We start from the raw sequence: 16,511 nt of genomic DNA, 5'->3' as shown, positions 1-16,511 counted from the left end.
TTTTGAGTGCAAATGATCAAGCAAAATCGATTGAAATTGTAAGTACACATCTCTTTTGCCTATTCACTTACTTAATGGACTCACTTTAGATTAATGGAGTTTAAATCTGAAGTTCTAAAGAGTTCTTAAGAAACGAAATGTGTCGTTTTATCTAAGCTTGTTTCTGTCAGAAAATTCTTTTTCCAAACTTTAGATTGACTAACTGCTCCAACCGTATAATAATGTTGGCATTATTAAAACGCATGCGCATGTCTATCAGATTTATAAATGCGAGAGATTTTGACCTCCGTTGTTAATATATTTTGTTTGTATACTCATTAAATTGTAATATATAATTGTGTGGTGATTCCTAAATTCCTTGAAAATAATATTAAATTGATGTACATAACTTTATATATATATATATATATATATATATATATATATATATATATATATATATATATATATATATATATATATATTAAAGTCAGTTTATATAATAAAGGTGAAAATACGTAGTACCTTTTTTACATTCACATGTATGAAAATATAAGTCAAATTTTACTGCTTTTCATGAGATCTGTTATTGTATTTCATAGGCAGCTCATTTGTATTTATCTTTTGAATGAAAACGTAACTTAGGATTAGCCCCCCAAAATAATAAATAAAGATTAACGGAAATCTTCCGGGAATCTTAGAATATACATTTAAGCTCACAGGTTCGTAAGCAATGGGGGCAACGCAAAAACACTGTCGAATAAGTCAATTGGAAACATGGCCGATTAACTGGCAATGTCCAGCTACTTGAACGATATATTGAAGAATGTTCTGAAATTAATAGTTCAGGTAAAATTTGTATTCCATCTATTTGCCAATTTCGCCATTTGAGCACCTTAATTTTAAGTAAAAACTTGATGCAAACAAGTGTGACGTCACGTACGCAATCCTACTAACAAGATATGTCTTGTTTCTCTTCAAAATGTGAATTTAGTTTATGTTTCGTTTGCATGTATGACATCATAGTTCCAAGTTCACTTTTGCTACAGAACGTGTATTGAATTTCAAATGAATACTTATTGAATACAACATGAATTAAATTAGTGCAAATCATACCTCTTTTTCAAATCCCTAAAACGAATTTACCACTGAAAAGCTGCAACAAATTATTGTTAAATGTTACTATGATCTTTGTTTTACTTCATATTTCGTTTGATCATTCTGTACGACTCAAATGTTTTCGCTTTACTTATTAATCATTAAATGAAACTGTTAGTAGCAGTAAAGCATACATAATGCACGCAAAGCCAACATGCAGAGAGATCACAAATAATAGTAAAAAGGACAATGGAAAAATCGTGTCATTATGACGTTTTTATTTTGTCAGAACAGAGTTCACTAGAGTAAAAGTGGTATTGATTTTATTGACTTGATTTATTATTTTCACAGGTATTATAATAAAGAACACCATTTTTGTAAAAACTAAGTACCAATTAGTGTCTGGTACAGCAACATTTCTTAAAATCTCATTCTCCGCTCAATTAAACGACACGCTGTGTCTAATACAAGCAATCTTCGTATAGAACATCATAATACTCACTGCATTTAGCAATTGATTAGAAGTTGCTCTGGCGAAGAATTTCTTCTTCTAAAATACAGACAATATATAAACGGACTGCATAGGTTATAGTACTTTGACTCTGCTATAATGGTCAGTCAAGCTTATCTGTCGGTTGGTCAAAGCACTGTGTGCTATATTTGTTATGTCAACAAAACCGTATTAATTCACTCTTTATTGAAAATTGTCTTTATGCTATATGTTTACAGAATAATCATTTTTGATATGAACAAGTCGCACTCACACGTTTGACAGATAATCTATATTGCACGGTTTCTCGATAACATATTAGTTATATATGGTCTCTCTTTCCTTAAAGTGTTCTTGACTACTTATATATCACTTGATAAGATGTTATAAGAAGTTGTAGGGAAGACTCCCTGTCGTCATCGGTGGTGTATACAATAGACACATCTGTCATAAACACTTCCTAGAAGAGAAGTATATTATATATGCCTTGTGCGTGAAGGAACATTTAAATCTGGGATATCTTGCAAATGAAATAAGATACTGGTAATTGATAGAGAAAAGTATAAAACACAACAAGCACATATGGCATGATATACTATTTAGATATTTAGAAAAATGTATGTTAACATACTAATAAATAGTTGCCCATGTTTATAGATTTGATTGTTCAAATCATTTTCAGTTAACTTTCGGTTAAATTCTTCTACTTTTGTTCAGCATAACATTGCTTCCTATTGTCATAAAGTGATATTATAGCTCCTTTAAGTTCCTTTATCAAACTCCTGCAATTTCTTTCACCCTTTGCATCTTAGACTTTCATCCATTTCACTTTTAACCTTCAAGTTCCCCTCGTAATTCCCAATACATAAGAAATTGTTCTGTCGTTTATGAGAAGTCTAGTTTAGGAGCCCGTATTATCAGACAAGGAAAAACACAACTAAAAATTAGGACCACGTGTTGTTTTCTTTCTTAATCGTGATTGCTTCATTCATTGATAGATTTTGATGAATATTGTCATTGGATTTCGTTTAAAGTTACATTATATGTAGGTCAGTGAGCTACTGATGCTAGAACTTTCAACCTCGTATTAAAAATAAAAATTGTTATATACTATGCGATTATCACAACGACATAAATTAGAGAGGACATTTTGCCATCGCATTTCTACTGTAATTTTGAGTATTATATTTAACGTGATGTATGCAACGAATGTCAGCTGTAGTAATCCATGCTAAAGAAAAACAAAAACAAAAGTGAGGAATGGAGAGAATGAGCTGTAAAGGAGCAACTAAGTCTTGCGTTGAGATTTATGGTGAACCTTGCAATATATTAATATGTAAACTAGTTTATCATGACAGTAAATTAATCGGTTAATCTTCTAGCAGTTACATGTGGGCATCATAACAATTAATATGTACGAGCATGGATATACTGAATGCGGATCACAGTGTCTGTGCTGTTTTATGTTATATTTTGCTACATTCCTCTTTCGCGATCTCCTTTCCTGGCTGTAGACGACCGTGGCAATAGTTTTGTAACCAAAAAAAGAACAAAAAAGAGGAAACTTGTGCAGATCTCTATATTTCCTGCTGTAACATATTACGCTATCATAAAGAAGTATTATTCTTGTCTTATCTGGGTAGTATTAACCTATTGCTCTTCCTTCAGTCCCGGAGTAGCGGTCGAATGGTAAACCACATACAAAATCTTTCCCTTCTACATAAAAAGTGACTGAATGAGTTAACTCCCTCATACAACAGATAATCGAGCGGAACGCAATACGTATAGCAGGAAACTTCAATTTCAGTTAACTACGTCTAATAAATTAACTTCATTGCGTATCCCCAACTATACAAGGATACACGTTAGGTTTCACGTTAGAAGCCAAGTTGATACTGAGAATGGTCAGATTTATCTTGGGAAGTAAAACAAATGCATTGTTATCGTTTTTTTTACAAGTGCATCAAAACTGAAATGGAACGTACTGCATGATCGACAATTAGCACAGTCCATGTCTGGAGATAGGTGTTTATATATTTAATGATCCAACCGAGTGTGGCTGGAAGTAATATCAAACGGGGAAAACAGAAGACAATTTAAGCGCATTACTATAACTTTATACTATTTGGATCGTCACTATCGGCAGTATGAACTTAAATTCGCTGGTTAGAACTATAACCACAAAAAAATGATTTGTAGATTTGCATCAACCGTAGTATCTAATGAGTCGTCAGTTTGTTATGAAAAGAAATTCATTTATCCCTCTCTAATTCTTATGTCCCCATGTTGTTTTCGGGATTACCCTTAATGTTATTTTCTGTTATTTTCTAGAAGCTCAGGATGGTGTAGAAGCGAACATTTTCGGTTGACTAAAATATGATTTCACAATTCCAATACCGTTTCGTTCAATTTTGATGGCGTACTGAACAACTGATACCACATTCATATTTATATATGGTTTAAACTCAGATTGACATCTTAGAAGCAGCCTAATTTTAAGGAGCGTAAATCACTTGGGATCATGCATATGCACCACTTCAAATTATGCTATGATTTCACACATACAAAAAGCAACAAATGAATTCAATTTTCCACTGTAAAAACAGTGTTGTTACAATATTTAAAGAGTGATACCCAGTTATGTTGGACAGGTTTAATAACCCCTTTTACCTAAAATTGCTACCGTACCCAATCCGTGGTAGCCTATCCAAGTAGTCAACATTAAAGAAATGAAAAGAAAAACCCTCTTCAATGTGAATCCATGAGATCATTTCTGTTTGCTTCTAGTTCACTTTTGGTACACATTAATATTTCTATTCGGCTTATATTATACTGATCTAACAAATGGTGATGTTCGTAAGATCTTAAACAAAAGCGATGTGTTTGAAACCGTACATGTGCCTAATTTGAGACATCATTCATATTTCGATACAACCAAGTTACAAAGTAATTATGAATTATCCCAGGAGCAAGTTTGGGTATTTTGTCCACAAATATTCAAAGTGTTTCACAAATTGGGGAAAAAGGAACAAAGACAAAGGAAAACAAACAGAAAAATATGAACAAATTAAATTACTCAGCGAGTTGTCATTTTTTTTTAAACTCATGATATGATCGGATAATATTTCTTTTCCTGGCATTAGCCATGTACAAACATCTCTTCTAACCGACTGGTTACGTCAATTTCACATATTGTTAGCCTTAGGAAGTTGGTCTTATTTTCAGATCAGTATACATCAGTCCACAATCGTTGTTTCTTCCATCACGAAGGTCATCCCAAAACATGTTGGTTCCACGTGTGGAGCCGTCATAGTCGCCGTTAGAATGGAAAGGCCCACACTGGACACATCCACCTCCACCGACTGGAAAAAACTCGCAATAATAATCATTAGCACATGTAGTACTGCTAGGTTGATAGTAATAATGCCCAAACCACCAGGCGCCCACGTGCTTCTCTGCACAGTGGTAGTCACTCCAACCGTCGTTATCTTGATCCCTCGTACTGAATAACTTATTTTTATGCCATGACATACGATCAATTCCTGTTCAAATGAGATATAATAGAATGGGAGATCAATGTAATTAGTATAGTTTAATTTAAGACGTATAAGTATTGATGTTTACTTAAATTTGTGCATGATACTCTGCGGAAGATGATACATTATAGTTGGTAATTTTGAATTACCTTAATATATAAGTAATTCAACATCAATTCACAAAAGTTAACTGATGCATTAGATAGAATTACTTTTATTAATTAATTTAACCATTATCTTATTTTGACAGATTTCGACGCTAAACGACTCTCACAAACATCTGATGAAAACCATGCTCTATTTGTGAGATTTCACGTCGGGTTTAATCATATTGTCAGGAGGCTATCATTATCAATGTTTGTTTCAATAAACCGTTTCTTTTCTGACCATATTTGCAAGATACATTTAAAAAGTATCGTTGATACACAAAACACCAGGTCATTATAGCTTCAATATATTAGAGGATTTGCATTTCCAGTAAAGACGGTTGAGGTACTTATTAAAACATGAACCATGACACAGTGACTTTACATTTTGACTTGCTGGAGGCTACAGTCACATGTTTGAAGAAATATCAACGCTGTTATATCTCCCAATTGGAATACGTACTGAATACCCTTAGCTGGTTTGGAAAGTTATGTGTTCAAAGTATCTCTGTCACGAGACTTATAGTGACGAGTGTAGGGTGTGCAATGATAAGGCGGTCCTACATGAGTGCAGTGTTGTTGAATAATAAAGTTTAGGAAGTTATCTGGAACTAGGTGGCTTTATATGACAATCGTAACTGTTGCAACCAATGTTAGGACGTCAACTCACAACACGAACTAGAAGCATATATTGTGGTTACATGACTTGCTTCCATACTTACAGTCTGTACCTTCTTGCAAACTTTGGAATAACCTTAATTAACAATAATAATTAGGGCGTGCTCCAGATGATTACCAATGAAAGTACTCTAGTGATTTCTTCAGGTAGGGCATATCAAAATAATCTTTCGTGATGTGTAATTCATAATTTCGCGATTTTTTGTTTCTTATTTTTGATCAAATTAAGAACTTCCAGGGGCACTGATTAAGTGAAAGTAACAAACATGATGGACGAAATTTATTGCAATATGTTGTATTTCTTAAATTCAACGAGTAAAACAAAGTCTGCATTTTGTTTCGATCATGAGTGAAATTCGCAGAAAGCTGCTCAGAACATTAAATGAATATTTTATCATTCATATTTCAACTTTAATATTACCATAACGTTTCATGGTATAAACAATTACATACCAACTGAACTGGTAGAATCATATCCATCGATGTTTACTAGTCTATATTTACTCTGTTCATCACTAATCCGGAAGAGATTATACTTCGCAAAGTATGAGGAACCATGCCGATCAGTAATGTCAATTCTAAGCTCGTAGTTTTTCTGATTAGTCAAAAGGGCAATCTTGTCGTTGCCGAGCCAAAATTCAGTATTGAGAAACCCAAAACCATTTTTGTACTCATCCCAGTAGCGATAGAAATCAATCGATCCGTCCATCCGACGTTGTAACACCTGTGTTGAATGCAAATGGTAGACAATTTGCACATGTAACACGCCGAACTATTCATTCGATTTGGCGATATCGTGCTAGGGCCTCTTGTAAGGACTGCCTTCATCTCAATTGGTGGTACTGGTTCAAATAATTATGATTGCATTTTCGTGTTTATTCTTTACAATAAACTCACAAACATGTGCTAACTATGCAATAAATTTGGTATGTAATAAATGTAAACACCGAACGACTTCAATTTTTATGTAATTTTCTTACCTCACATTTGAATCAAACGAACACTTTGTACATCTAATATTTAAATAATTCCACCCTTCTTAAATTTTGTTTCAGAAAATGAATAACTCTAGAACAAAAATACTTCCAACTACTAACGCATATAGAACTTGAAAATCATAAAATACAAGAAGTTTACCTATCAATTCTTTCTTGTTGTCCATTCTACTTATGCGACCACTTAGTCTTAACGACATGAACTTGTAGTTTACAAAATATATGTTACCTTTATTATTATTAACCGAAATAAATTTTACCTTGTACAATGCAAAACAGAAACCAATTTAAATACAGCAATGGCTTCCGTGTATTTATCATATATACCATTACATAAATTGGCCATCAACCAAGTGAATTGTTCGCTTGACGATACATTACGTCACAACTTTTCCTTTTTGAACAAAGAACGCAAACTGGTTCCACTGTGTACACCTTTGGCAGCAAGAACACTTACCGTCCATCTTCCTTCATCAATGGAATTGTTACAAAGTACTTCGAACGGTTCTTTCGCGCCAACTGGTTGGATCAAATATACACCGGAATCAAGGGAGTCTCCTTCACATTGGTCAAATACTTCTTGACAATCTCTGGGATACTCGCCGGATTGGTAGTAAAAATAGGAAATATCTATAGGTGATACAAAACATTCTTGTAGACTCAGGAAAATATAACAGGTTCATGAATGACCGTTTTTAAAAATATTAAGAAACTACTACTATACGAGACATCAACATTTCAATAGCTCTAAAATTATTGATGAAGATATTGCTGTCTGATAATGGGTAATTATTATTTCATCCCTCCAATTAGAAGAATATTAGATACTTTAAATGATTGAATATTGGAGCATATAACAAGACAAAACATGAAAGTGTATGTTTAAGGACAAATAATCATCAAGAAAATAAAAGGGGTTTGTTAAATGACATAAACTCATCAAGAAAACAAAGAACGAGTTGTTTAGAAACATTCAGTCATCATTAAAAACTAAATGGATGCTTTTTAGATATAAAAGTTTTAAAACAATAGCCGAATAGAAGATTATTCCAAGGGTACAAAATGGGTAAAAGGATGAAGACAGATGAAACTATGTGAAATATGTAACAAGTAAGACCAAGTGGCAAAACAATTACTATAATATATTTGTTCTTCTTCAAAGACTGAGAGTACCTTTTACAAAGGAGTATCGAGTTGTGTTCCCATTATTTTAACTGTAACGCGACTGATAGGTATTTTTTTAACAGCAGAAATTTTATCAATGAAACTGAACCTTAACTAATGAATTAAGCAGACAGAATCAAAACTGCCTATCATTACCATGATTTGTGCTTCTTCTGTTTCGGTTAAGAGGAAGATGCTCACTGGTCACATCAACAATCTCCTGAAGGCAAAAAATCACAAAAGATAGTTTCAATTTTTTATAAGAATAGAATATGCTTCACTGCCGTTTTTTGATGAAAGCAACAAATTACATTTACATTAGTAAAAAAAGCACACAAACATTTGTTTGGCCATTGTAGCCAACTGATGCAGTAACTACGACAGCCACGAAGAAGTAATAAACTTATTCCTGTTAATTAAAATCTTTAGATGATAACAGCATTACCTTTCAGACATTGTGTGGAAAATTGTAATCTGCATTTATATTTCCTTGCCATCGCAATAAATGGAGTCTGACAGTCTACTTTTGTTCAAGTGTACCATGGATTTAATGAAGAACGTTTAACTCAATAAATTGCAACGTTGAATAAATGACGTATAAGGAACCGTAAAAAATGAAATAGCTTTTTTCGTAACACAGAAGATCAATGGATAGATCATTTCTTTCAAAATTGCACTACTGAAAGGAACTTTTTTTAAGGAATATTAGAAATGTATCAAATGAAGCAAAAAAATAATTCCAATAATTTACTTCCGAATATGGTACATGAGTACCTAATGATGTGTACAAATAAACGGTGAGTTACATAAGAAAAACTTAAGACTTAAAGAGGTTGGAACTAATTTTAATAAGTATATGGTTTACTTAAGAATCGCCTATTTTGTTGATAGTAGAACGTTATGATAATTAATTACGCGTTTTTCAGAAACGGGCGTTTTCCTTGTAATGATTTCAAGTAGTTACCACTTAGCTACGCATTGAACGCAATACTTCATAATGACGTGAGAGTTATTGTAGTAAGTTGAAAACAAATCATGCGATTCACATTCAGTATAGTCCTAGGCTAGTAACATTAACTTTATGAAGGTGGTTGATACTTTCCTCTGTATCTAACTTACAGAATGTAAGAATCAAACATATGTCCAAATGTTTATACATTAAAATTGTTTACTTTTACAAAGTTATTTTCGAAAATTAAATGAACAAATCATACGATGTGAAATGAGATTAGATATGCATTCAATTTGATGACCAAATGTAACAGACATAACGTCTAGACGGTGTTCTTTTCCTATTTCACAACACCGTCATTCCAAAATCGTCTTCCAGCTATATTGCTGTACGGATTAAATCTAATGTATGTATTTGAGGGGTTTCATTGCCTCGAAATTGTATTTGCTTTATGCATGTAAGAGTTCTTTAGTTAAAATAAAAATGAAATATACGAGGTTCGGGTGGAAGCATATAAACACCTCTTGCTCTATATAAATACCTCTGCTCTTTTAAAAATTAAAAAGAAGCATCTTCAAAGCTAAATACTTCACAAACGGACTTAAGCAGTAGAATGAAAGAAATTCTAAAAACACTTGTATCAGGGGAGCTAGTTTAGAAATATTCTCTATGAGATATTTTTTTGTTAAAATGCGGGAACGATTTTATCATTAACCTGCAACTTATATATGTAAGCGTTTAGTTTTTATTAAAATTCAATATCATTATTTGAAAAGCGTCAATTTGTGTTTTAACAAGAAGTATTAATTTTCTAAGGTTTTTTTTTGTAAGTTTGATTCATACTTGATTTTTCCTAATTTGTATTAACTTTGTTTCTTATTCTGAACACAAATTAGTTTTATTAAAAGAATGACGTTTAACATTATCAGATATTATTAAAAAGTAAAGTTGTCAAACTATACCAAAAGTATCTTTTAATTACAGTCATTTCTGGACCCTTCAAGGAAATGAATTACAAAGATATATTTATATTTCTAGCCTTGATATATAAATGTTTAACAGGTTGCATGTTGGCAATCAAATCTAAGCAATCTTTGTTGGCACATAATAATCATGCAATCATGACGATGTCTATTTTGTGCCAAAAGGTAATACAGTCATGATACATATTAGTACCAAAACGAACGTCGAGAGAGGCAACTGTTATAATGGAAGACTTACTACGGCTTTAACGTGCTTGTCTGTTGCTTCAAATGTATCATTTTGTACAATCCGTTAAAGTACGTAGCCAATTAGCCTCATATTCAGTACATTTGTTGTGTGCGATATATCACTCAAAATCGGTTGAATGTTTTTGAAAAACTCTTTTGGTGTCTAAGATATACACATTTGAAGTCTTGATAAATCAGATATATATTACAGGTATCTAATTGTGTGTTAATATTACATGGCTGGGTTAGAGTAGATACAACAAAAATATAAAGGCAATGCAAAATTTAAAAGCTTAAGTAGTAAAACGATCGAAGATGACGAAGAAGAAAAGTGACATGGTATATTAATATCGCCAAGAGAAATTAAAACAGCAAAGTAAAAATAGTTTGTTAAATTAAATTAATCAAGTTAACTCACCAATTCCCCGCGAGAAGATGAAATCGTTGCTACGAAGCAGATCACAATCCAGATCAAACAATTGCGTGTCATCTTGAAGCAAATTGTGGATAATATTTAGAGAGAGAGAGAAATGTTTATCCTATCGCTCCTCAGACGAGAATGATTCCTTTGAAAAAGTGGTTCTTTGATTGTTTATCGACTCACCTCAGAAATAACCAAGTGACATAACCGAGGCATTTAAGGGCCGAGTTTTAGTATCAGTTATATTTGTTAACACTGCCGTACATTCCGGTAAAGTGTGCGTTTGTTCAACAATGGAGCTTTCACCACCTTCCTGGTTCATAGTATTGCTGTTATATATATGGAATATATATCATTCCGAATTTACAGGTAAAATTGTATAAACAAACAAGATGACAACACGTTATTACAGAGATGCAACAAGTTGTTGATATTAACGAAACATACAACCCTACAACCACAAATTTTTGTTTTTGTTTTTATTCTTTATGAAGTTCCTATGTAAGTGAGTTTTACAGTAACGCGTAAGGTTATCATGGTTTATAGTTTGATTACAACCTTTATTCAACATGTTCAATACTTTACAATACATAAGTTGTTATGTGTAAGGGTCTAATTGTAATATTTACATATCATTCAGGCAATGGTAAACGTGTATTATTATAATCATTGCAGTTGTATGTACCAATAACCCACGACCATAATAATCAGTTTAGTAAGGTTCAATTGATTTCGAAGCTCACGGAAGCTTCAATGTGAAAATTTTCTTAAATGAATAATGTTGTTGAGGTGTGTCCTGCGTAGTAAAGGGCGAGTGCCGATATCGTATAAGCATAGTCTTCACAATATAAGATGCTTCTCAAGAATCAATCCCATGCTCAACAGAAGACCTCTTGACACCTCTTGATACCGATAAGCCACTTTCACTACATACAGGGATCATAATAAAACAAAAACTGTTAGCAAACTCATGAGTATCCACTAAATAGTTTATGTAAGAGAATGTGTTAAATTAAGAAGGCCTGACGTTTCGATCCTAGCAGGATCTTTCTCAGTGGCTGAATGACAAAGTAACAGAAACTACAAGGGACTAAAATACATAATACACACAGATAGCACAGCATACAGGGATGACAGAATAGAGCTATGTCTTTTGGTAAGCTTAGTAACAGATTGGGTGCATTTTCCGTTGTCTTTGAGGTAACGGAGAAGCACTATTTTATTTGTATATTTGTATATATCATCATAGTCAAAGCTTAACACAGACATTGATGCTATATGCATGGCACCTGGAATATTTCGACATCAGCTGTCGGGAAGATGGACTGGACTACAATAATATATTTGGTAAAGCGGAATGTCCGATGAAACTCATAACCGAAACATCGAACTATTACAAAGAACTACAAGAACGTGTTTGGGAGCAGGGAGCTATTCCACATATAGAAGCATCTGTAACGCTTCCTGATCTGAGGGATGCAGCAGGATATATCTTTCTTTAGCAAAGAACAGTAAGAAACACATTGTCGAAGTGACTCAACTATATATATATATGAATGATCCATGTAACTTTTAATACCTTCAACGAGAGAAATGTTCACTAAACCACCAGTGTCGACTTAGCCGACCTATTACTTATATATGTGATCTCAAATGACAGATGTATACAGAATATGGAGCAGGATATCACGAATTGGTATATTCTGGGGAGGAGGGTATAACAAATAGGTATTATCTGGGCAATTCCAGGGATTGGTATGATACGTGCGAAAAACGCCACGTCTGCCGTCGAATTATACATGTATTTGTCTTATGTTATAGTAAACGATCAATCTGGCTTTTCGAGTGTTTCCGAAGAGATATTAATTTGACTTGTGGGAAGCCAACATTAATTGCAACTGTTAAGATATCTACGTTGGTGATGTGCACCAATCATTCTGATAATGATGCTTTTATTTGACTAGAGATACATGATTAGTGTATTAATTTAAACTGTTTCAAAGAACAATATCACCCATATTACATCAGTGGTATATAGACTCCATACTGCACTGAGTAAGAGGAAATGCTCTTGGTCTACCTGAACGTTTAACTTATCTTTCACTGACGAGCGTGTAATTTGCCTATCAGAAAGTTATGACACAAAAACACATGAGGTGAAGTGTTTGTTCTCTTTCACTGGAATGATTTAAGAATTAGAAAGAAGAATAAGGAAGCAATTGGCATTCAGTCAGGTTCGAAGCTTCCTTCCTTGGTTTGTTTGGTGAACGATGTTATTTCAAGTTTACATTAAAATAGAAGGAAGAGGAATTTCATAGAGTGCAGCCGTATATAATTTCAGCATTGACGCTATCAGCTCAACAGGGAAGGAACTTATGTCCGGAGTATAAAACAAAATAATTAAGAATAGCAATTAGCTGTTTAAATGTACAATGGAAACCTTTAGTCTCTCTCTGCCTTCACATACCTCTCCATCCCTCTCTTGCTATATATATATATATATATATATATATATATATCTATATATTTATTTATTTAAGTTTTACGTTTATGTTTCAAACATTAAAAAGCAAATGTTAAATCCTCGTTAAATTCGTTCATTTACATAATAATGTACTACATTAGACTACCAAAATGGAGGAGGTCCTTCACGTAGCGCGTTTAAAAAAAAAAGAACCAAGGTAAGAGTTGTTTCTGCTACACCTAGAAAACTTACTTCTATTCTAAAATATGCATCGAGTTTCTTTCATATTACATATGCTAACAACTAGCAGTTCAATAATAACTTCATACGGAGCGCGTTTACGAACGCATTGGAAAAAAACTGTCGTCGTTTTGGTCCCTAAAGTTTTGGCCGTAGTTTCATTTCCGTGTAATGTAAACCACAATCGTTATCATCACCTGTCATAGAATCCCAAAATATGTTGGTTCCGCGTGTTGACCCATCGAAATCGGCGTTCAAATGAACATTCCCACACTCAGCACAGCCATCACCATTGGGAAACCTCTCGCAATACCCATGTTCTGTAACACAACCAGATGCTTCGTCATCGTTGAGTTCTCCAAACCACCAGGCGCCTTTGTGTCTCTCTGCACAATTGAAGTCGGTCCAGTTGTCGTTATCTCGATCATATGTACTGAAAGACATGTTTTTATGCCAGCTCAGTTTATCGTCACCTAAAAATATATGATTAAAGAACATAAATCTATATAATATATGCGTACCTAGTGCTGCTGAAAAAAGTAGTCTCAATTTGAGTTAAATAGAGATCATCAGCACCAACATATTTGATTATCTTCTTTATTAAAAAAGGCTTCTCTAATCTTGCAATCTTGCTAAAACATTCTTATCTTGTTATGCGAAATATTTTACATTTCATTTCATGTTTAGGTACTCATTTCAACTAGTGTACAATATGCACGATAAAATAAAGTATTGATGAATAAAGAAATCTTTAGTTTATAGATTTTTTTTCTTGTTGTTGATAAAATGGTTATGAATAATCAATATCCAACGCATATGTTACGAATAATAGCAAAGATCAACGCTAGTATAATTTCGACAGCAGAACCATAAAATTCCGCTACCGAGATTCAGCAGGAACTGTAACTACCAGTCCTCCAAACCCGCAAATTGGTTAATTTCATTGTTTCCTGCGCTTACGTGCCTATGTGTTCAAACAGAGGTGCACATTTCATTCGGAATGCTTACAAAGCTTAATAAGTGATGGTGTTTACCTGTAGAACTGTTAGAATCGTAATCATCAATATTAACCAATCTGTATTTGCCATTTTCATCGCTGATGCGAAAAAGTTCGTACTTTGCGAAGTAAGAATTTCCGTGTACGTCAGTTACATCGACTCGTAGACTATAATCGTTTTGATTCGTTAAGAAAGATAATTTCTCATTTCCTAGCCAAAATTCTCGATGGAGGAAACCAAAACCTTTCGTATAATCGTTCCAGTTTCGGTAGAAGTCGACTGAGCCATCAATTCGTCTTTGAAATACCTGAATAAAGTAATTAAAAAAAAACATGTATAGAAGTATGAAATCAAATAAAAAAGTAATTTCAATCCATTGTTTTCTACTTCATTATGATGTTAACAGTACCCATGCCATTACGCTGATATTACAAGAAAAGCTAATAAGGGAAATATATATCTTGGAATAATTTAATCGGCATATGCCGAAAAGTGTTACCGTACAGAATAAGATACATGAGAATAAATTTCTAGATAAGCAATTATTCGAAGCAATTTTGTGAAACACTAATTTCAAGATGGACGTTGTAGGTATCGAAGTTCGTTCACTCTGTTCAGTGTAATTTAGAAAAAGAAGAGACGTTCTGTTTCCAATATGTTGGTGTGTGAATGTGAAGAGATTAGGAAGGGAGGGGGTAGAGGCGGTAGTGTAGGGTTGACGAAGTGGAACATTCTTCCTCCTGTTTTTTATTAAGCTCATAACTGAGCAACTTCATTAGCTTCAATTCTCTTTCGATATATCTTCTTTTGAAAAACATTTCCGACAAAATATTTTGTCATCTAGAGTCGTTGTATTATAATTGACTAAATCGATCGTTTCGTACCAGATTCGAAAGAATATTTGACGTTTTCATGTTGTAAAATGATGCATTTGAAGGGTAAGCACGATTTGAGGGCAGTTACGAACATATTCTCCATCGAGATTTAATAAAGCCAAAATACCCTTGATCGTGTGATATGTAGAACTACTCTCCTGAATCGAAGACGGACAAGAAGGGTCATACTCACTGTCCAACCACCACCGTCAATTGAATTGTTACAGTACACCTGAAAAGGGTTCCAATGAATCAGTTGGCTGGATCAGATACACTCCCGACGTCACATTTTCCCAATCACACGTGTCATCAAATATTTCATGACAATCTTTCGGAAAAGTAGGTTGACGGTAGTAGACCTCTGAGAAACCATCTATGAGAAAATTAGTGGGTTATGTACAACAAATAAAAATATAGTATTTATGACATATAGAACGTAGGCCCAATTTAATAACACGTATAACACTGACAGCATACACAACAAAACAAAATCCAACTTGGGCGGATCCGGGATTTTACATTACTCAATGATACCGTTCTGTTTTTACTCTTTGTTACATAGTATGGTACATTTAATTACATTCATTTACACACACGTATCTACTTACTTTCCGTGCTTCTTCTACTCCTGTAACTGTTTGCACTCTCGTCTTTTAATTGATTCACCTATCAGAAATAAAAATCACGGAATACTTTAACAGGTTGTATCCATGGTGTTCCCATATTCGATAGCAGTTAAATTTAAAATTAATGTTAATGCGAAAAGCTGATTTACAAGTTTTTAATAGCAACCAAACAACCCTTTTATTCAATTCCTTTAACAACAGCAAACTTGACGGGGAAGACAATGAATATAATTTCTTAGTTTTTGGGGTGATTATACAGCCATATGTACCACTTTAAAAAGTACCAGTACCTAGCTCATTACTTGTAGGGGAAAGAACATAACGATATTAAAAATTAAAAAGAAGTAACACTTACCGTTTGGCCTCTTGTTGCTGACAATACAAATATCATGAAGGAGGGATAAACCAATACGAAGAGAAATGCAGAATTGCACGCCGGCACTATCATCATACCTAATGCTAGACTCAAACTTCTTAGACACACAATACAAATGACTCAGTGTACCGCGTACAGATTTGTCACAGAAGTTGTACTGGTATTGCTTTAGGTTGGCATGTTATATACATTTTTGAGAAGTCGAATAAGAACTTTATTTCCTTATACGTCATCTTCCGTGCAAGCACAGAGAGAGAGACGC

The 16,511-nt window shown here is 33.6% G+C and overlaps 1 protein-coding gene and 1 long non-coding RNA gene across 3 annotated transcripts in view; both read right to left on the bottom strand.

Annotated features, from left to right (window-relative positions):
- Window positions 1-1,860: 1,860 nt before the first annotated feature.
- Window positions 1,861-16,511, bottom strand: part of LOC139974236 (fibrinogen-like protein A) — a 77,133-nt gene continuing 62,482 nt past the window's right edge. Inside the window, exons 1-5 of one of the 2 annotated variants that reach the window (XM_071981243.1) lie at window positions 10,668-10,825; window positions 8,243-8,306; window positions 7,380-7,552; window positions 6,381-6,651; window positions 1,861-5,109 (exon numbers count right to left, since the gene is read on the bottom strand). In XM_071981243.1, coding sequence (XP_071837344.1) covers window positions 4,769-5,109; window positions 6,381-6,651; window positions 7,380-7,552; window positions 8,243-8,306; window positions 10,668-10,739 — 921 coding nt within the window. In that variant the 5' untranslated portion in view covers window positions 10,740-10,825 and the 3' untranslated portion in view covers window positions 1,861-4,768. Of the gene's footprint in view, window positions 5,110-6,380; window positions 6,652-7,379; window positions 7,553-8,242; window positions 8,307-10,667; window positions 10,826-16,511 lie in introns of those variants that run through there. The other variant, XM_071981244.1, reaches the window with a different exon arrangement.
- On the bottom strand, window positions 13,234-16,413 carry LOC139974242 (uncharacterized). Its single transcript, XR_011795424.1, has 5 exons — window positions 16,229-16,413; window positions 15,856-15,913; window positions 15,441-15,620; window positions 14,409-14,679; window positions 13,234-13,847 (listed from the first exon to the last, which is right to left on the bottom strand). It is a non-coding gene; the product is annotated as an uncharacterized lncRNA (long non-coding RNA).

This window comes from Apostichopus japonicus, chromosome 9, assembly GCF_037975245.1.
Source record: "Apostichopus japonicus isolate 1M-3 chromosome 9, ASM3797524v1, whole genome shotgun sequence".
Classification (NCBI taxonomy): Eukaryota; Metazoa; Echinodermata; class Holothuroidea; order Aspidochirotida; family Stichopodidae; genus Apostichopus; species Apostichopus japonicus.
The sequence above is the reverse complement of the archived record's forward strand: the minus strand, read 5'-3'. Positions and strand labels throughout refer to the sequence as shown.